Source organism: Macrosteles quadrilineatus, unplaced genomic scaffold, assembly GCF_028750875.1.
Source record: "Macrosteles quadrilineatus isolate MER2022 unplaced genomic scaffold, UCM_ALF_1.0 Scaffold_9__3_contigs__length_116548681, whole genome shotgun sequence".
Taxonomy (NCBI): Eukaryota; Metazoa; Arthropoda; class Insecta; order Hemiptera; family Cicadellidae; genus Macrosteles; species Macrosteles quadrilineatus.
The window spans coordinates 17,740,314-17,762,061 of NW_026542602.1; the positions used below are offsets into that span (position 1 = coordinate 17,740,314).

The 21,748-nt window shown below is 34.5% G+C and overlaps 1 protein-coding gene across 2 annotated transcripts; it reads left to right on the forward strand.

The window, feature by feature from the left end:
- The first annotated feature begins 6,491 nt into the window (after positions 1-6,491).
- LOC129002692 (ATP-dependent (S)-NAD(P)H-hydrate dehydratase-like) lies at positions 6,492-11,721 on the forward strand. 2 transcript variants are annotated; one of them, XM_054430688.1, is made up of 3 exons: positions 6,492-6,715; positions 7,101-7,314; positions 9,974-11,721. In XM_054430688.1, exon 3 carries the CDS (start codon positions 9,988-9,990, stop codon positions 11,014-11,016), a length of 1,029 nt encoding a protein of 342 aa, XP_054286663.1. In that variant the 5' UTR covers positions 6,492-6,715; positions 7,101-7,314; positions 9,974-9,987; the 3' UTR covers positions 11,017-11,721. The 2 variants fall into 2 exon arrangements, with proteins under 2 accessions (XP_054286663.1, XP_054286664.1); XM_054430689.1 differs by lacking the exon at positions 7,101-7,314.
- Positions 11,722-21,748: the final 10,027 nt, after the last annotated feature.

Below are 21,748 nucleotides of genomic sequence, written 5' to 3' on the forward strand. Positions count from 1 at the left end.
GAGGTGACCATTCAGTTAAAATAATATTCAACCACAGTCATATGTAGAAAAGAGGCAAAACAGTTTCAATTGGAGTCTAAAAAAGTCAAGGGTGTAACTCTTTTCAGGGTCAACAACATCTTGGGGATTGTGTCAGAAGGGGAAGACGGCAAGTGAGCTGCTTCAGGAGATCTGGTGCGACGACGACGAGGGCGGTAAACGAGAATGTGCCGTCATCATGGTCGGCACTCACGATATGCTTCATTTCGTGCCTAATAACTACATGAGTCTCGTAAGTACTGTCTAGTTTAAGATAGGCATAATTTACCGAAAGCACGTATGAGCTTATACTTTTCAAGGGTTTGATCTAAAGGTACCGGATGCTACGGTGAAGTAGACATCCCGTTTCCCGACGAAGTTGTGCCCACTGTTAGAAAATAAACCATTGAGCCAATAACATATTGTGCTGCTAACACTCCATTTTTATTCTCTTGCCAGCTTTTTTCCTGCCAAACTGAAATTAGCTTGTGAACTAGAATTTTGGCCGGATATCAGTATGAAAAAACTATGCACAGTAGTTGTGAATTTAATAGCTTCTATACTATATTCCCGATTTGTTTGAAGAGGGTCGACAGCTATAAGGTTCCTTTTGTTTGATGAGTTAGTATTATAACTGCTTTGTTACATGAAACCAGTTTATTCTGGATTGAAGTGTTTATAAAATACATTTGTACAAAAAATACAACTGAAGAAAAAAAATACGCATTTATATTACATTAACCATGTTGCAACATTAATTCACAATAATTATTAGCGACCCAACACAATTAACTTAAGTTGGTGGTTGAAAATATATATACATATTATATTAAATGCATTTCTTGAATATAATTTTAGTGAAGAGATAAACATTGTGTAATTATTGTGTATCAGTTGCAATTTTAACAGCACAAGGCTGCATTATTCTGTGACCTGTTTTGTTTTTTAAAACACGGAATATGACTACCCTACCTGAATTTACAAACAGCGCAAATGTTGCAGGCTAAACAAAGGGACACGCTGATGGATACGTTGAGAAAAATCAAAGACAAGGCTTTGACAAAGTACAACTGTGTTCTGTTTTGTACGATTCCTGAAATACCATATTTGGCCGAAGATGAAGATCTCAACGTTAGAAGACGCTACATTGATACACTGAGATTTGTGAATAAGTCCATAATTGACTTTGGAAACAAAAACAATCATGGTGAGTTGTTTTTTTTTATGCAAGAAAATAAAATGCCTTCGCCGCCACAGCAAACTAGGTTGGATTTTCCAGTTACATACTGGAGAAATAACATTGGTTTATATAACATTACATTGTTGTAACGAGTATACTTGGGTTTTGGGTTTGCTGCTACAGGGAAGGCAATAACGCGTATTTTTTATCGAAATGTTGATAGCTTGGTAAATAAACACATTTGCCGAATTCGATCAAAATATATCCACAATAAGAAAACTACAACAGTTATTTATTTATCCTCTGTAGACATGAGATGAGAACTTTAAATTCGCAGTATTTGAAATTTGCTCATTATTCGTTAGGCATAAAACAACGCCCCAGCTTACTAAATTATGTTTTATAACCTCTAAAAAATAGTTATGAGACAATGTTTTCATTACACTGTCTCAAAACAGCTGTCTTACTGATCGTTTGGAGTCCCTAAAGATAGCTTTTGCCATAGATAAAACATAGTCCCTTAGTAGATTTCCCATCCTTAGTGAACAGCTGAAGCCAATTTTATTGTTAGTTCTGTCCGGTTTTCTGTAGATGTCGTGTTTTGTTTACAATTTGTGTCTATTATTTTAGGGTTAGTTTCTCATTATTTGTGTCTCACTGTTTAGTTATATAGCTAGTGGGCGAGTTATTGTTTATGATTAGATAGTTTTATTTGGTTAAACGAAGTTTTAAATTACTGAAATAACAAGAAACAAATTGTAAACAAAACACGACATCTACAGAAAACCGGACAGAACTAACAATAAAATTGGCTTCATCTGTTCCATAAGGATGGGAAATCTACTAAGGGACTATGGTTTATCTATGCTTTTGCGGACTAGTCCGTAAAGTTTTAAGGACTCAAATCATATGGTTATTCAAAGCTTATCTAAAAAACAAATCAGCTGTTCTGATCCTTTAAAATGCTTCAACAATATATAAACAAATTGTGTTTGTTTCTTACATAACCTGATTCATTCAGTGTTACCTTTGACTATTGCATTTTGGAGTAGTGGCAGTGAAAATGGACCAAATTAGTCTGCTGACAATGTAATAAAAAGTATTGTTCATAACTCGTCCTAAAATGCTATTTTGTGCCTTGATCGAATTTCCACTAGTTAAACACGATATCGTCCCAAAAGAGCTTACTTTAGGGACTAGCAATGAAAACTACTATATTGAATTTCAATTCTATACATCAAAATTTTATGTTTTGGTGGTCAATAATGGGGAAGCCCAATTTTCACCCCATATAACCTCCTGCCATAGGTCCTGGGCCTGGGTCTCACAACGAGACATGCGGTAATAGCTCATTTTGAAAGCTAAACTGTATCCATTTTTTGGTGGGGTTAATTTCCAGATTTCTTGTTGTCCATCATTTCTCTAACCAAAAGCTCCATAAGTGAGTAAGTAATAAACTTATTTATGAGCGTGTTTAATTTGAATATATTTTGTGCATGTTGAATTTTATTAACGCGTTTTCTTGTCTATTTCAGGTTGTGTTACACCAGTTCACATGGCTGGGATGTTCAGAGAGGACTGTTACGAAAGGTATATAAAACACATTATATAAATAACTAAATTAGCACCCCTTATAGTGGAAGGACACTTCCATTTAAATAGTGATAGTGAGACATTTTAGTGTACTAGTACACAGAGTTTTGTTACTTTCAGTACAACTATTATGGGGGGATAGTGGTAGAAAATGTGGAAATAGTCAACGTATTTTACTTCTACTGCGGTCTCTATACCATGATGATGGGGTTTTAAACTACGATAGTATTATACAAAACTGATAAATAAGAATTGACACAAGACTCGTTTTGGCATTTCAGGCCATACGTAAAAATAACATCCCCGCAAAACCTGCAGACTAAGCGAATTTCCATCTACCTGGCTGGAATTCCACTAAATCACTACCTAAATTACTCTTTTAAGATTGTCAGGTTTATTTTCTATTCAAATATAATTCATTTTAATGAGTAATTAGGTTTGCTGCTACAGGGAAGGCAATAAGGTGTGTTTTTTATTGATATAATGATAAAAGTGTAAACAAATTTTCCTCATTTCATTAAAATATATCCATAGACAAGCAAGCTACACACCAGTTTATTGTTCTCCATAAAAATAGCATGGTAATTTTAGAATTACACTTTTTTTGGAATTTTTCCCGCAACCGTTAGGTAAACAACAATGCTTCAACATACTAAAATTTGTTATTTTGAGCTCTACAAAATGGTTTGTAAAGGAATTGCAAAATTTTACCTTTTTTGGGTGAACCATAAACTCCTGTTCCCATAGTCCGATCATGCTGGTTCGCGAACTCGAATAAGTATTTTTAAACACGTTTTATACAATATTGCATCAAAATCGGATCATTTATGCTCGAGTTGGCCCGTAGAGGAGCAATGTAGGGAGGGACCAGTATCTCAATTTACTCACGTAAGTTAATTAGAGAAAGTAGTTGATGTGCACTTTCTTTATTATTTTTGTCTCTTAATCTATCTCTATCTTTATGTTTTAGCTCCCGCCAGTCCGTCTACAATCCATTCATAGTACAACCGGGAAATATGTTTCTCAACTCCAAAGGGTTGGATATCCTACGGAAGCTCATCTCTGAAGAACTCGTGGACCATGACTTGAATGGAAAATGTACTGTTCATGCTTGATGTTTGATGTGATGCTCGTTTCATGATGTAAAAAGCTTAATTTTTAGCTAATGTTTTTCATAGTGTGAATAGTTTAAGAATATCAGACTATAATTCTAGTTTGTTTGTTTTGTGCATACAAATTATATTGAACTAATTAAAACAGTTTATAGTACTTTTATTTGGTTAGTTCATTTTTGTAATTTCCTTCAGACCTTTATTAGCAAAGATCGCAAATTATAATGGATTAACTAGATAGTTTGTTCTATGAGCTAGAATCAAGCCTTAAAACTATGTAACTGCCTATACCAGCTTTAATTTGGCTTAATTGGTAATTTATTAGTTTAAAGACCAGTTGAGTTCAATATTACTGTTAGCATTATAAAAATCATCAAGGGGCACAACATGAAACATAATTAACATTGGCATTATTTGGTCATAGTTTCGCTGTCTTGCATGTTATTAATCATTGACAAAATATACGACATGTGGGATAAGATACTGCTTTCGACTTAGTCTAAATATTTCTAAAAATATCAATCGGGTTTTAAACAACGAAAACTTTATGCGCCAATGATGTAACATGGATTATTCTTATTTTTATATAACTTACGTAATTTTATGTTAAATTCACATTTACGTTTTTGAGATGATACATATAAAATATATCTTATTATCTATTAAATTATTGCAGACATTTGCCAAAACCGATTAGTAAAAGCAAAGTAATGGTAATGTTTGCAAAATTCAAAGTAATAAGGTAAAGTTGCTATCACTAACAATACGTCTCTTTATGAACAGAATAAGGCTTTAACACTAAAGAATCACACTTGACACATGTCAGGGATTATATGCTAACAGTCAATAAATAACATGGGATTACCAATCTATACCACAAAGTAAAGAAGGAAACCCAGAGTATAAAATATTATAACACAAACGTGTCTACTGTGTATTCATACGAGTCCGCGAACCAGCGATCGAGTGGTGGGAACCATAGATAAAACCATAGATAAAACATACTCATAAAACATACTCCCCTAGTAGATTTCCCATCCTTATGGAACAGCTGAAGCAAATTTTATTGTTAGTTCTGTCCGGTTTTCTGTAGATGTCGTGATTTGTATTTGTTTACACTTTGTTTCTTGTTACTTCAGTAATTTAAAACCTCGTTTAACCAAATAAAACTATCTAATCATAAACAATAAACTCGTCCACTAGCTATATAACCAAACAGTGAGACACAAATACTCAGTAACTAACCCTAAAATAATAGAAACAAATTGTAAACAAAACATGACATCTACAGAAAACCGGACAGAACCAACAATAAAATTGGCTTCAGCTGTTCCATAAGGATGGGAAATCTACTAAGGGAGTGGTTTTATCTATGTGGGAACTATGGGGGAAATGCAAATAGTCAAAAATATTTTATATATATATATAGTTTACTTATTTTCAAGGAAAACCCCCCTCGATTTATCGTAAGAGTCAGTGATATACAGTCAATGATGCAACTAGAGCTTCATGGTAAAAGATGCAGCCATAAACAAACACGAGTTGGAAAAACTACTCGTTCTACGACCGTCTCGCCGCAGTAAAAATAATACGTTACTCTTTTTTTGGAACCTTTACATTTGCGATAGTGTCGCTCTTTGGATCAGATTGGATGGAACCGTTCCTGATAAATATATCAGCCAAAGCGGCCAAAGCATGCACATTAGTAGTTCTCTGTTAATATTGTTATGTTTTACAATTTTCTCAGGTCCCTTCGATACCATGTAAATATCGGAACAACTGATACCGATACGATACCAGCAGTATCGCAATAAAAGTATCGATACATACTGGTATCGATTCGATAGTATCGCAAAATCCCTATGCCTTGTCCCCGTTCCCGTTCCCGTGGGCTGTGACAAAAATTGTCGTCTGCTCTGCTGCTGCTCTGCAACTGCAAGGAAGCAAAGCAAGAAAGCAAGTGCAGGAAATGCTAGTGGTAGTGGCCGGCCGGTGGGGCACACGGGAGGGACTAAGGCTAACATATCTTGTAGTGTCAGCGTTCGCCGCTAGGACTGCTAAGTTGAAAAAATTTAAATTAATTTTTAATTTTTTATTTTTTGTTATAAAATTAACTTTTTAATTATAAAATATTGTTTAAAATTATAAAATAAATTTTTAATTTTTAAAATTAAACTTTCATAACATAACCTAACCAACCAGACTTGCTGATAATATAAAAACTACATAAGATAAAAATCTAATTAATGATTACTTATAATTTTTAATTAATTATAAAATTAATTTTAAAATTTAGTATTTTAAAATTAAACTGTCATAACCTAACCTAACCAACCAAACTTGCTGATATGAAAAATTTGTTGACAAAAAGTTAGTGCTGCCAGCGAGTTTCGAACCCCGGACCTCCTGAACACCAATCCGTAACGCTACCAGCTATGCCACGAACGCCGCTGAAATCACATTGTTTCGTTACGGTAATCGTGTCGCCTCAAGAGAAGACATTAACCACTAGAGATATGACGTCACTACACCTTTAGCCTTAGTCCCTTCCGTGTGCCCATTCCGTGGCCGGTCAGTGCAAGTGCAAGCTGCAAGCAACTTTGAGATCAAGATTAGATTACTGATTGTGATTACTACTAAAACCATAGTTATGCTAAAACTAAATAAATATGTCATGTCACTGTCAGTGGTCATTCGAATATTCTGATGAGAAATTGAAATTAGTAGATACGTGATTGTGCAAGTTTTTAGGCTAATACACATCTATGTTGTGTATTTTCTTTTATCAAATGATGTCTGAGGAACTTTAGAGGTACAGGCTATCTTATCATAATTTTGTGTTATTTAAGTTAGCCTAGTATGATATTATATGTCTTTTAACTCCCCCTAAAGTTAAACATCGATTTGAGTTATGATTGGTTACATATTTATTGATATTTAATAAATTAAATTTAATGCGATATTAATATCAAACCGAATAAATAGGTAGGCCTATCGATACATAGGCTAAGAATATAATATATATACTGGTATATCATTATTTACCTGATAATGTAAGGCCAATCGCAGGCTTTCTGCGGAACTGTTCCCCCTAACAATTCTGTGATAGGAAGTTAAATAACATTCTTTTTTGGTCTTAGACCCAAACTTTTATCTTATTTACAAGTTCTAGGTAATGTTATTTTAAATTATTTCAGATTCAAGAAACTCACCGACATTTCGGCCTTGATACAGAGTGCCATCTTCAGGGCGACTTGACTCCACACAGATGAAAAATCAAGTGACTTGATAGTAATACTCATCTGGTATCGTTCGATAACGAAACGAGGAAAGTCCTACAAACATATTTATGTAACCCAACCTAACATAACTGCCGCAGCGCACTGTATAAGGGTGGCCTCCAGATAATAGGTACCAAAGTACCGTGTAAATATATGTTTTAAGTGGTATTAGACTTATATTTTATTTACTTTTCGTAACATTTTAAGCTAGCCATTCTTGATTTGGAACTTCAAAAATTGATTTGAGACTTGAAGTAGGCCTATTGATAGTGCAGTTCCGAAACGGTATTCGAATACCAAGCAGGGGCGGCGGAAGCAAATTTTTGTTAGGGGGACAGAAACCTATGGCGGAGGTCCACATCGGGGGGGTCTGGGGGGTATGGAATACCCCCCAGGGGACAAGGGGGGGTCCGGGGAAAATTTTGAAAAATAGAAGCCTTAAAACGTGTTTTTAGGCTACCTGAAGAACATTTTTCTTCAAGCAGTAACAAAGAAAATTTACAATTTTACAAAGACGCTACTCTGTTCATTATATAAACATTATAATAAATAAGACACACACATCTCAAACAAACAAATACCCTCGCCGCAGCAAACCTGCAGACTAAGCGAATTTCCATTTGATATACACTGAAATGTCTACTTAAAAATATAACATTTATTCCCGATTTAAATAGAATTAGTTTAACAAGTACTTAGGTTTGCTGCATCAGGGAGGTAAAACTGTTTTTTTTAATGTTAATAGTTAGTAAGAAATAAAAACATTTTTCAAATTTGATCAAAATATGTTGATAAACAAGCAAACTACAACAGTTTACTTATTCTCCATAAGAATAACATGGGAATTTTAAATTTACAATTTTTTGGAATTTTCTCCGTAACCATTAGGCGCATAATAACACTTCAATATACTAAATTATTTGTTTTTTTAAGCTCTACAAAATGGTTTGGAAAGAAATTGCTAAATTTTATGTTTTTTGGGTCAAAAATGAGAAAAATCAATTTTTACCCCATAAAACCCCCCGTAAACCCCTGTTCCCATGGTCCGATCATGCTGGATCGCGAACTCGTTCGAATAAACGTAGGTTTACACGTTTGTACCGAATTTCATCAAAATCGGATCATTTTTGCTCGAGTTATCGTGCTAACGGACATATATATATATATATATATATATATATATATATATATGAATTTGAACGGATGGTGTTTTTGGTCTCTAGGGATCTCGAAACGAAAAAAAAAAATCGGTCCCGCGTCCAGGTCTTACCATGAGTACTACGGTAATAGCTTATTCCCTATATGGGAAATTCGCTAAAAACCATATATAAAAAGACAAATATTCGAAATATGTTTTTTAAAATTATAAATTTTATGTTACTTAAAATAAACAGTGTTTCTTGTTTTATATATTGGTTTTCCTTCCGTTGGAGTCGTATATTAGTTGCTTCTGATGTGTCAATGAAAGACAATTGTAAAATAATGATTAAATCAATAACACAACATATTAACAAATGGAAACGTGCACACGGTTTGGCCTGAGCCCGGAGAACGACGAATCAGAGCTGAAATCATACAGCACATCTTTTCTAGTTTACATTTGAAGATTTAAACTTTTCCTAAAAAGTTTAAGTACTGACCCTTCCTAAAATTTCAGGGGGGTCAACTGACCCCCCTGACCCCCTGGTTCCGCCGCCACTGATACCAAGTATAGTAAGGTTGGTGGTATCGCAACGGCCATACCTAGTGGGAATGGTTCCTTACTTTAAGAACTAGGCATATATAAACCTGTTTCTTGATGTATCTGACTAGTAAACAGTTTTTAAGTTTTGGTTTTGATGTTACAAGATTTTAATTTGGTAAACAATACAAAATAATCTGAATGAATGTTAAAATATGCATAAGAGAGTTATCAACATCTATATATTAATAGGCAAGCATGTTTCTTTAAAACCTTTTTCTCAGCTGGTGTGCATCGCAGGGAAAATCTACGCAACTGTTAAAAAAGGTATTTGCCCGAAGATGAGCAGAATCCCTTTATAATTAAAATAGGCTAAAAAAGGACAAAAAATGAATTGTAGATATTTATAGGCATGCACTGTGGATGCAATACTCCCTGGTGTGAGTTAACGTCGGCACTAGTGAGTACTACGACCATCCGCAGAACTATCCTGATAATTAGACCAATTCGTTAATACCAAGGCAAAAATGTGGTTCGGATTCCACTATAACTGTAGGTCCCGTAGTTGTCATTAGCTGTATGGGCTACTAATTAACAGCTGTGTCTAAGGAATATGTCAGCCTTAGTCACTAACAAGTCTACAAGATCGCACCACTCATCCTACACTCACCTCCATTCATACTTGGCTTAAAATACCTACTTAGTATGGGCGCCATTTCAATGAAAAGTCTATAAGTAAGTAAAAATAAAATAAAAAGTTAACATGGGTCTTAAGGGTTGCCATGCTGGTGACAAAATAACAATGAAATATAAACAGAAAACCAAAACAAATGGAAGAAATTCCAATCACATCTTTTATTTACAGCATGAGGTGGTGGTCGAGTGCTATTTACAGTGGTCGAGTTTTCGACCACGAGGCGACCACTATTATGTATATATTTATGTGGAAAGACCATCTTTAAAATTTCAGCATTTATTAGGCCTACAGGACCTATGTTTTTTAAGTTAATTGGTCTTTACTATGCTGACATTTTCCAAGATTGAACTTCTTATTCAAAGACTAATTAATTGGAACAAACTGTATAAGCTATAATTTATTTTATTTCAGGTTTACTGCGACTTATGATAAAGCCTTCAACAACAAGTATATTTTTGATCACTCATCGTTTAATGTCAGCGATGGCTAGCAACATTGTGAACAGTGAGGTGATCAAACATTGCAAGCCTTTGATCCCTGAACTCTCTTACTCCAAGCACAAAGGAGAAAGTGGAAGGATTGGAGTTTTTGGAGGATCTAAAGACTTCACAGGAGCTCCTTATTACGCAGGAATGAGTGCGTTGCGAACTGGAGCAGACCTAGTTTTCGTCTTCTGCGTCCACGCTGCTGCTCAGCCAATCAAGTCATACAGCCCAGAATTAATGGTGGTCCCGTTTTTGGACGTTGATATGCCTAAAGAAGAAGAAAACAGTTGGTTGAAAAAGCTGCACGCAGGGATCATAGGACCAGGTCTCGGGAGGGATCCTGATGTAATGACACGAATCAAAACATTGATACCAAGTTTAAAAAGTGCAAACATTCCTTTAGTGTTTGATGCTGATGGTCTTTTCTTTTTATCAGAGAACCCAACAGTTTTGAAAGACTACTCGAACGATATTTACCTTACTCCAAACGCTCATGAATTCAGCCTACTTTGCGATGCGGTGCTAAAAGGTGAAGACATAACTGTTGCGGATTATGAAGTTACAGGCAAATTGCTATCAAAAGCCATCGGACCACGTGTGACTGTTGTGATTAAAGGTGAGCGGGACATAATTGTTCGAGGTGATTCGATTTTAAACTACGAAAATACAAAAGGATCTCCTCGAAGATGCGGTGGACAGGGAGATGTGCTCAGTGGTTGTCTTGGGACTTTTGCCTACTGGGCCACAAAGGCTGACCAGAAAGAAGGAATGGACGCTCCCCAACTATATGCAGCTCTCGCAGCCACTACCATCGTCAAGGTTTGTAATCGGATCGCTTTTGAGGACAAAGGACGAGGTATGTTGACAACCGACATTTTGCAAAAGCTTCCACTAGTTTTTGACAACTTGTTCGACGATAAGTGGAAATATTTGATAGATCAAAATAAATTGTTATTGAATAAAAAGTAAAATGAGCATAGCTTGTGTCGCTTTGTTACAGAAACAATCTAGGATCAAAAATGAGTTAATAATACATGAATTGCATTACTTAGAATTTCACTACCTATTCAACAGTTATTAGGTCAAGTTTCTTTTTGATCCAATAATAATAATACCTTTGTAGTTACCATTACAAAGATCTTGCCAAGTATAGGCCCTAGTAAAATAATAGGAATGCTTGCGTCTCGTGTAAGTCTACCAGTAATAATTAATTATAAAGTAATCTTCCACTGTCTTTAATCGTTTTCAATAGAATATCTTTCATTCCCCAAAAGTATTTAGCTATCCATCAGTTATTAAGCGGACAACAGCATTCAACTAATTAAAACATATAGCCTAAAACTTTCACTTTTAAATGTGTTTTCAACATACTGTACCTTGATAATAATATATTTAGGACCAATTTTACTGTCTTAAAACTAATTAAATTTGATTTGCTATTAATATTTGGTTTGGATGAATAATAATTCTTTCCTCAGCTTCTTCAAGCCACATCCAAACTGAAGCAAAGGCTACCTTACAGTTGTTTACTTAAGTAAAGGAGCATTTATTTTGTATTTTTCTATCTTTAAACTACTTTAGAACTAGAACCTATTAGATCTGGTGCCAAATATAGTTGTAAGGGAGTTGTCTATTACTAATTGTCTTTTTGAAATAAAATTATGGTTATCAGTATATGATGTGTTCATCATCACACCTTTTAAACCATAGACTTGTTAGCTGGCAATAGAAAAAATTAAGTTTTTCAAAACATTTGAAAAGTCCAACATAAGTTAGCTGAAAACTATACCTTAAATGTGCTGCTACAGCATTTTTCCAAGAGAATTTAAGGAGGTAGTTTTAGAATTTAGGTAAAAAGGTAAAAAAAAGTAAGATCTCTAAAGTGATCTTTTAGTTGTGTATCTATTGGCCTCTGAACAATTTTTCTCACGTAAGCCACCTCAACTAAATCCCTTTTTTAAATACTTCCGTAGTTTAGTATGTTTTCTAAGGGCCGGAGCGTATGAAATGCCGCCGATAGTACGGGCAAAAATGTCTAGGACTACACGAAGCCGACAATCAGCAGCGTATTGAACGCAAGAGCATTGACTACACGAGCATATAGAACGCCGCCGACTGTCCTCGCCCAATGTGACTGACATTTGGACCGTTCCAATATGGACACGATACAGGTCGGATGTGTCGCTGGTATGGTATTGTTGCAGGCTGTTAAGAAGAAATGTCGCGCAATGAGGCGTTGGTAGTCACACTGAACATTATCAAGCCGTTTAGTAACAGGGCAGTTTCGATTCAATTAATGTTTAATACCCATAGAATATACCCAGACAAACTTTTTCAGCAAAACAAATACAAAATATTAAGGAACAAAAAACAATCAGACGACTACAATTACAACAAGTAGTGCAGATGTAGAATTTGACTTGCCCTAGTGAGGGGAGGGATGTATCAACATAGGAATGTTAGAATGTAACATAGGAATGTTAATGTGTAGGAGAATGTTAGTTGCCGCTACGTGTAGTCCGGTGCGCCGACGATCTGCCCGAGTATTTTACGCATCCAGAGGCGTTAGATCTGCCGAGCACCTGAATTACGCGTCCTCACCAGGCAGACAAAACGCTCGTGTAGTCCACATCTTATAACGCTATTGGCTCTGCAAAAAATGCAGACGGTCGGGGGCGTTTCAAACGCTCGTGTAGTCCGGCCCTAAGAAGAAAATGTGCAAGACTTAAATAAAAAAAAACAACACTTCAGTTTGATTTTGAAATTTGTATATAGCTTGTTAAAAAATTCTTAGTAATCATTGAAAGAGCCGATTTGCAAACTATGGAAACATGGGAAAGTCATAGACACCAACAAGGAGAAGAAGTAGAAACAATGTTTTTTTATTATTTATAATCGTTATTATGGTCAACCTAATGCGGCTATGAGTAAGGCTATTTGTAGAAAACACCAAAAAACAAGATCAGCTTTTGAAAAATGATAAGATATTTACAAGAAATGTTGATTATATCGATCTGTTATGTACATCTTTATTATATTTCCATAAATCTGGGAAGGGAACTTTAAAGGCTTCTGGGAATTTACTTTGTTTTTCTTTTGATGGCTCATCTGCAGACTGAGAACTTTCTTTGGACACCTCTACCAAGTTTCTACGCCCAGCCGTTCTCTCAAATTAGTGGAGACAAAGTTTCCAATAAAATATTTAGATTCCCCCACGTCAATCTTATGGTAGAAAACCCAACTTCAATGTAAGATCCTGTCCAAACTAATTAAGATTTCAAAAAATGAAAAACACTTTGCAAAAGTACAGATCAGGGCAATTTTTTTATACTTTAATCATCGGTCCAAAAATGAGGGAGGAGTTCTGTTTACAAAAATCAGCTTAGCGTATTATATATATAGAAGATAGATATTATCGGATAGACCAAGAACAAAAGAGGAAAAGGTTATACAGCAAAAGTTTACCCACCAATTTGTAGTTTTAAATGGAGCTTGTGCTACTCTCACTGGGTCCCCTGATGGAAATTTGGATCCAGCTGATGTAAAATTAATTAAAAAATAGGCTACATTATGCTTTTGCTCAACAAAGAACAACGTAAGTTTATTTTTGAACAAAATAACTTTGGTATCCAAATAACCAAGAAATACCACATCCTCCATTTATTAAGTTTATTTCAGTTAATCTCCTAGACTAAAATAAAATATGGATGACATAATGCATTTCCAACAGGTTCAGATTAATGAGGGTTTACTCTTGTCAAAAAATTTACCATTCTGTCTTCTCAAACACTTGTATAAGAAAAGTATAGGAATATATAATTAAACAGGTATCAACAAAATTACTTTATTAGTACAACTAATGGTTAACAACACAAAACACCTAAATACCAGCCTTACAAGTATTATCATCTTCTGGTAAAAAACTATAAACATCTATGGACTTAACATATTGCCTCTATTTCAAAAGATCAAGTGAACCAATAAAATTGTTCATATTTTTTTTAAATTAGATAATGTTTTAGGTGGAAATTACTTTTGTATTAAAAGAGTACATAGCATAAATAAACAATTTGCCTAACAAAAAGTATCTTATGTTTAATCAAGTAAAATAAAGTGATAGTTTAACTGATAGGAAGACATTGTTGGATAGAAATTAGTAAAATATTTACAAAACACGTTTAGAATATTAATGGACATATTGAAACCCACTTCTAAACTCTAGAAATTTACATGTACCTCTTGGATTTGTCAAGTAAAAAAAATCTTTTTTGATTTTTAATTATTATGATAGAACCAAATTATAATTACCGATTATGTGTGCATCCTTAACATAGTAAATTTTGGCAGAGGGCGTCAGAGCCAGCCTGGGCCAGCCTCAGGTGATACGAGGCCTAGTGCAAACAATTAGAGCGGGGCTTACTACCCTTATTTCTACTAAAAAGTTGTAAACCAACTATACCAATCAACAAAAATTTATACATAAAATATTAGTGTAATATCCCTTTTACAATTCTTCTGGTTGTAATAAAATTAGAATTGTTCTCAATTCCTGTAAAAGGATTAATTACCGAAACAAATCAAACTTAGAAACAATTAAACATTGTACGGTTCAACTTTTGTGGAAATTAGACCTTTCGAACTAAATCACAGAAAAAATCAATTCTTTTTTGAATGTAACATTTTCATCATTGTTTTATTCTAGAAAACTTACAAAAAGTCAACATAAATCAACTGCCAAAATTATACAATTAAAATACAGCTGATTTTCAAATTTATAAAATATTAAGCATAAGTCCAGTCAAATATAAGCGTTGATCATAACTTCATCAGTCATTTTCACATCCTCCCACCTTGAGGAATGTAAGGTAACTGTCGCCATGTTTTACAATTCTTCTAGTTATAATAAAATTAGAATTGTTCTCAATTGTTTTAATTACTGAAAAAAATCAAACTTAGAAACAATTAAACATTGTACGGTTCAACCTTTGTGGAAATTAGACCGTTCGAACTAAATCACAGAAAAAATCCATTCTTTTTTAATGTAGCAATTTCATCATTGTTGTAAATCATTTTAACTTTTGGCCATTCTTCTGGAGGCTGTCTTAGCCACTGAGGGCCCTCCCACCATTTACAATCAACTAGACCCTTAGCCGAGCATCCTCTACTAGCTACATCAGCGGGGTTTAGGTTTCCAGGTACATACCTCCAAGAGTCTTTACAAGATAATGACCTTATTTCTTGACATCTATTCCAAACAAAAGTAGCCCAATTGTCTTCTCGTTGAATCCAAGATATGACTGTGGTTGAATCGCTCCAAAAATGTGTTTCTAAATCAGAGATATTAAGACTATCGAAGATTGACCTTCCAATTCTGGCTCCAATTGTGGCTGCTAGTAGTTCCAGTCGAGGGATTGACAGGTCTTTCACTAGTGCTACTCGTGACTTTGCTGCTACAAAATGAAGATTGACTGATCCATTGGCCTCAGTCCTTAGAAATGCGACAGTAGCATATGCGAATTTACTAGCGTCACAAAATATATGCAAACTAAAAGTACCATCCTCCCCAGCGAAAAAACGAGGGATGTTAATCTCACTTAAATATCCCAGATCTCTGAACCATTTCAGAAAGTCACATCTTATGTCATCTGAAACCTCTTGATCCCATTTGAATTTCATGGACCAAGTCCTTTGCAATAGAATCTTAGGGAGCAGTGTTACTGGGGAAGAAATCCCAACAACATCATAAACTTTGTGAGTAATAGAAAGCATTTTACGCTTTGTAACTACTTGCAAGTCAACTGATTTGAGAAAATCAACATTAAGTTTAAGCACGTCAGTTCTCTTGTCCCACAGCATACCTAATACACCAACAGGTTGAGTAGTGGGTGAGAGAGTTTTGTCAGTAAACTCCCACCCTCTAAGTTCAAATTTCCCATCTAAAAATAAACTAGTTGCTTGGGAAATGAAATCATTCAGTTCACTTTCAGAGCTCACACTTGTTACACAATTGTCGACATAGAAACTATGCATGAGCTGTTCGACATAAGGCTTGGAATATCCATTTCCCCTTATAGCAAAACTTAAATGATAGTTAATGGTAGCTGCCAGTAAAAATGGACTGCAGGTCACACCAAAAACTACTCTTTTGTGTCTATAAATTTTGAGGTTTCCATCATCATCATACCACAAAAATCTTAGGAAATCTCTATCGGACTTAGACAAACTGATTTGCAAAAAAGCTTTCTTAATGTCAGAAATTACACCTATTTCTTTTAATCTGAAGCGAAACAGAATGGAAGGAATTAATTCAATCAAATTAGATCCTTTACTGAGACAGTCATTCAATGAAGGTTGATTATACTCCTTAGCGGATGCATCAAAGACAGGTCTTACCTTTGTTGTACTGTTTTCCTTGTAGACGGGCCGATGAGGCAAATAATGTCCCAACTTACCAAAGTCAGCGGTGTATGGGACTTCTTCAATTATACCTTCTTGTTCCCATTCTTTGAACGTGGCATCATAAACATCATATGTTTTCTTTTCCTGGAGTTTTTTCACTGTTGATTCAAGTCTCTTGACCGCTATGTTGACATTGGTCGGCAAGGGTGGATGCCCTTCTCTCCAAAGTAAAGGCACCTCATAACGTCCGTCATCATTGATCTGAACAGATTTGTTGAAAAACTCTGTAGCTTCAACTTCTTCTTCAATCTTGTTCTTCCTTGAATTCGGATCTTCAATTCCAATGACATCTAATTCCCATAGCTGTGAAATTGGTTTGTCCTTCAGAAACATTGTATGAGTAGACATGACGTTAGGGGAGTCTGTAGATACCACTGCTGTAGATGGAGTCTTTCCTAATAAGGTCCATCCTAACAAGGTTCTTACTGCAACGAGACCTGAACTCAAAATTATTCGCTCATCCATTAAAAGTTTTCCAGCGACATCTGCACCAATCAAAATATCAATAGGCCCTGAATGACTATCAGAAATTGTTACCCCTAACTCCAGTAACTCCTTCATCCAATTCCCCAGTCCCGCAACTGGTAAAGCATTGCATATTTTAATTTTATCTAGAACTTCAAAATTGCAAGCGTAGTTGGTCTCTGGGTTACTAAGTCTGACTCTATAACAAGTGTGTTCTTCAACTTCACTACTAACTCCACCGAACAGTGAATGTTGTAGCCTCTCTTTTCGAATGGCTTTATACTTCATTTCTTTTGCAAGTTTCTGAGATATATAGGATCGCTGCGATCCTGTGTCAATTAGCGCTCTCACAAACTTAACCTTATCATCGCTTTTGATGCATACACTTAGCGTTTGCAATAAGACCTCTGATCTGGTATTAGCAGATAATGAATTTTCAACTTGGGCTTCAGAGGCTTTATTGCCACTGCCATCTTGCTTAGGCCTAACTCCCTGCCTACACATTAAAGGGACATGTCTTCCACCGCAAATGTTGCATTGCAATTTGGCTTTGCAATATTTGGCTAGATGTTTTGGTTTCAAACATAAATAGCAAAATCCTCTTTTCTTAAGAATATTTGACTTTTCATCATAGGTGAGTTTTCTAGCACTAAAGCAATTCTCACTACTGTGCGAACCTTCACAAAATACACATTTTTCAGAGTTGATTTAGACGGTACATCAACTAAGTCTGAAGCGGATGGAATTCTAGAGTCATTAGTTGTACTAGGCGAATATAAGTTTGGCCTTCCTACTGATTTACCCGTACTTGATGTCAAATTTGATTTATTCCTAATAGAACCGCTCCTATGCTGACTTACCGACTGACAAGATTCAAAGCCATCCATAGCTAATCTTATTCTTTCTTCTGATTCAACTTCACCTTTTAGAAAGAGAACAAGGGATTCTAACTTTGTTTTAAGATCTATAGGTTTATCCCCCGAACTACAAAGTGATCTTTGCCATGCCCTAAGACGTTCCTCAGAGAGACATGACTCAACTAAGGGGTACAGTAAGGCTGCACACTTTTCAGTAGTTACACCCAAAGTATCTAAAGCTCTAAGTTGAGTTTCAATCCTATCATACAAAGTTGAAATGGGAATCTTTTCAATAGAGTTTTGAAAAGTTATTTTCAAAAGTTCCCTAACATAGATTTCCGTTTGTAAGTCTTCTCTCCCAAACCTAGACTTCAGACATTCAATTACTTTGGGGTAATTGTCAGCTATAGGTGGAAAACTAATGACTATTTCCCTAGCCCTAGATTTGGGTTCAGTAGCTTGAATAAGATATTGAAATTTATCTTCATCTTTAAGTTCAGAGTCTAAATGAATCTTTTGGAATTGGCTCCAAAAGTGTAGCCAATTTTTCAAATTTCCATCAAATTTAACAAACTCGATTTTAGGAAGTTTTATTCTAGCTTTTGAGGTATTCGGTTTACTTGAACATGATTTACTACAACTTGAAGCTACATCCTCATTAGATTTCAAAGTCAAACTGTCAAATTTAGCTTTTATCAGAAAGAACTTATTTAAATACTCATCCGATCCGCTGAGTTCTTCGGTGAGTTGCTCCTCCGGACAATCTGATTCGAGAAGTTTTTCCAGTAGCTTATCATTGAGTTCATTAAGTTGGTCGTTCTTTTTCTCTAATAGTTTCATACTTGCTTCGATTTCAGGGTAATCATGGTCGTTGGAATTCAATCTGTCCAAGATACTTTGCGAAAGAGTTGTAAACGATCTCCGAATTACCGTTCTCTGTTTCTTAAGTCGATTTATTTCGATCATTTCTTGTCCTGTCACGGTCGCCATGTTTTACAATTCTTCTGGTTGTAATAAAATTAGAATTGTTCTCAATTCCTGTAAAAGGATTAATTACCGAAACAAATCAAACTTAGAAACAATTAAACATTGTACGGTTCAACTTTTGTGGAAATTAGACCTTTCGAACTAAATCACAGAAAAAATCAATTCTTTTTTGAATGTAACATTTTCATCATTGTTTTATTCTAGAAAACTTACAAAAAGTCAACATAAATCAACTGCCAAAATTATACAATTAAAATACAGCTGATTTTCAAATTTATAAAATATTAAGCATAAGTCCAGTCAAATATAAGCGTTGATCATAACTTCATCAGTCATTTTCACAATCCCCCTTCCAATCCCCATATCCTTGCTAAGTAGGATGATTTTTTTTTTCTCAAATAGTCGTACAATTAAGAATGATAATAACTGTCTTGGTATGGTATATTTGTTTGTTTTATATTCTTATGCCTCAGGTAGACTGCAAAATAGAAACCTACAGTTTCCTAGCATGAACAGTAGAATTAAAGTATTTACTTAACAAGTAAAAACTTTATAGTCCTAGTCTCAAACATCGATTAAAAGTTAGAAATTCGTAAAATACAATATATCGAAAGTACCATGGATATTAGATCAAAAGGGAACAGTATGGATCATAAACATATGATGTTACTGGCCTGAAAGTAAACAATTTGTATTATTATTTAAATGGAACTGTCAAAAAAACTTTAAAACCAGCTGATACAGTCATTAAGCAAAGATTACACATCGGGCCAGTGATGTAATTTATTTATGTTTCTGTTCTAATATCCGAACGTATTATAGAAATTAGATTGCACGGTTATTTGCTTTATTTTTAAATATGTATTACTGAAACTGAATGTCATAACTTACGTACTAGCAGTAATGTTGTGAGCATTTCACGTCATCGCAGCAATATCCGTGATGATTTCTTGGAAATTTGGCAACAGACTTATCCTGTTTCCATTAACAGGCATCTAGATAAGAACTAGGCTCCAAACAAGAGGTGATGGTCTTATCACATGGCCAAAGCCTCATGGGATGAGTGGGATTGGGGACTGGTCTTCCGACTACCAGACAGCAACACTCCAAGAGTAATACAGAGCACAGAGATTGTTGAGTAAACAATATTGAAATGAAGGAGAGACAATAGGTTAAGTCCAATTAACATTTAAACACTAGTTTAAATACAGTATGCAAAACAAGTAACTATCTACATTGTTATTACCAAATTATCTATATTGGAGCTCATTTTAATCGGTATTCACAATTTGTTAAATCCTGCATAGGACTTGATACAATATTTTTATTTACATTTCTTTTCTTAAATGTTGTTCTTACTTGAGTAGCTCAAATACAATACTAGATGAGAAATGGATGGATTCTGGCCGGATAGATAGTTTGTAGATTTATAATTATCAATACAATCATTATATCCACAAAGATTGTGCCTGTTAAAAGATAACTAGGCCAACATGCCTTTTTACTTGGCAATCAAGAGCAAATGATTGGACGAGAGTTGGTTTATTTTCTTGTTGAATAATAGTAAAAAGATTCATATAGAATATCCCATTCAGTTTAGATGCTTACTTTGATCAGTTCTACTAACTTGTTCTCCCATCTATATCTAGTAAATAGATTTTGTCAATTGAAATCCTGATGGTGAACTATTTTTGATTTGTTATTTTATACTGAAGCTTTCAAATGTTGAAAATAATATCGTGTTTGCAGGACCTGAATGGAAGATGAAAAGATAATTGTGCCACAATAAAGACAGAAAAACCTCTCACTGAACCCAGAAATTATACTTTTTTCTTAAATATTCAAGTGATAGTGTATATTTTACTGTTTATGTTTCTTGTGTCAGAATGGATTCTTTCATATAGGCAAGCTTGCAATCCCATCACCCTAGAGCCTGGGCCCTCGTGACCTATGTTACACTATATTCAGTTGAAACATTTAAGAATAATACAAACAACAATGAATGGATACAACTAACTTACCTAAGAAGAGAGCCTCAGGCATTTGATAGCACATAACAAGTTCCCAGCACAATAAACTTGATATTTCAACCCTATAGAACATATTTTTAATTCATTTTTTCTCATTTATATTTCTACTTCTGTTTCTCTTGTAGGGGCAAAATATCAAGTTAGTGTTGTGAACTTTTGTGTTCTTTCAACTGCCTGGAACTCTTTTCTTAAGTTAATTGTGTATCCATTTCTGCTTCATTATTGTACTCCTAAGTTAATTTTATCCTCAAAAAAACTTGTCTTATGTAATACTAAAAAAACTTAGGTAATAAAAACACAAATTATGTTTTATCAACATAATTTAAGAAATCAAGCAGTTTGTTACTTTACTTCATCTAAAGACTATTCTTTAAAATGTCATAACCGAGAAATGTCATTGACTAGCTTCACACGGATAAATAAAAGATACCATAAATTGATATTTTTAAAGAACTATCTCAATACCCATTCATAACGACTCCAACTAGGATAGAACTCCTTGAAATTCACATTTCATGTTATTGGCCCTGACCAGCTTCAAAAATCAATCGAGGCTACAAAACACTTAATACACCTAAATAAATTATTATAGTCTTTATACATTTTTCTTTACCGTCTCATTTTTATAGAATAACTACAGTATTCAATATGCCAGTCTCTAAAGTGACCTATTCTAAGACAAATTGACATTCGATAAAACAAAGCTGGGTTAAAAAAAATGCTATCAATGGATTTCTCATATTTTCTAACTATTTTAATGCAATAAACTCCATATTCCTTACGAATATTTATTCAATTTAATTTTTACAACTGTTTCAAAATGAAAGACGAGAGATAAATTTACTTCTAGTAATTTTGACAATAACTAGATTCCAAAATATAAAGCAAAAGGATTAACAAGAT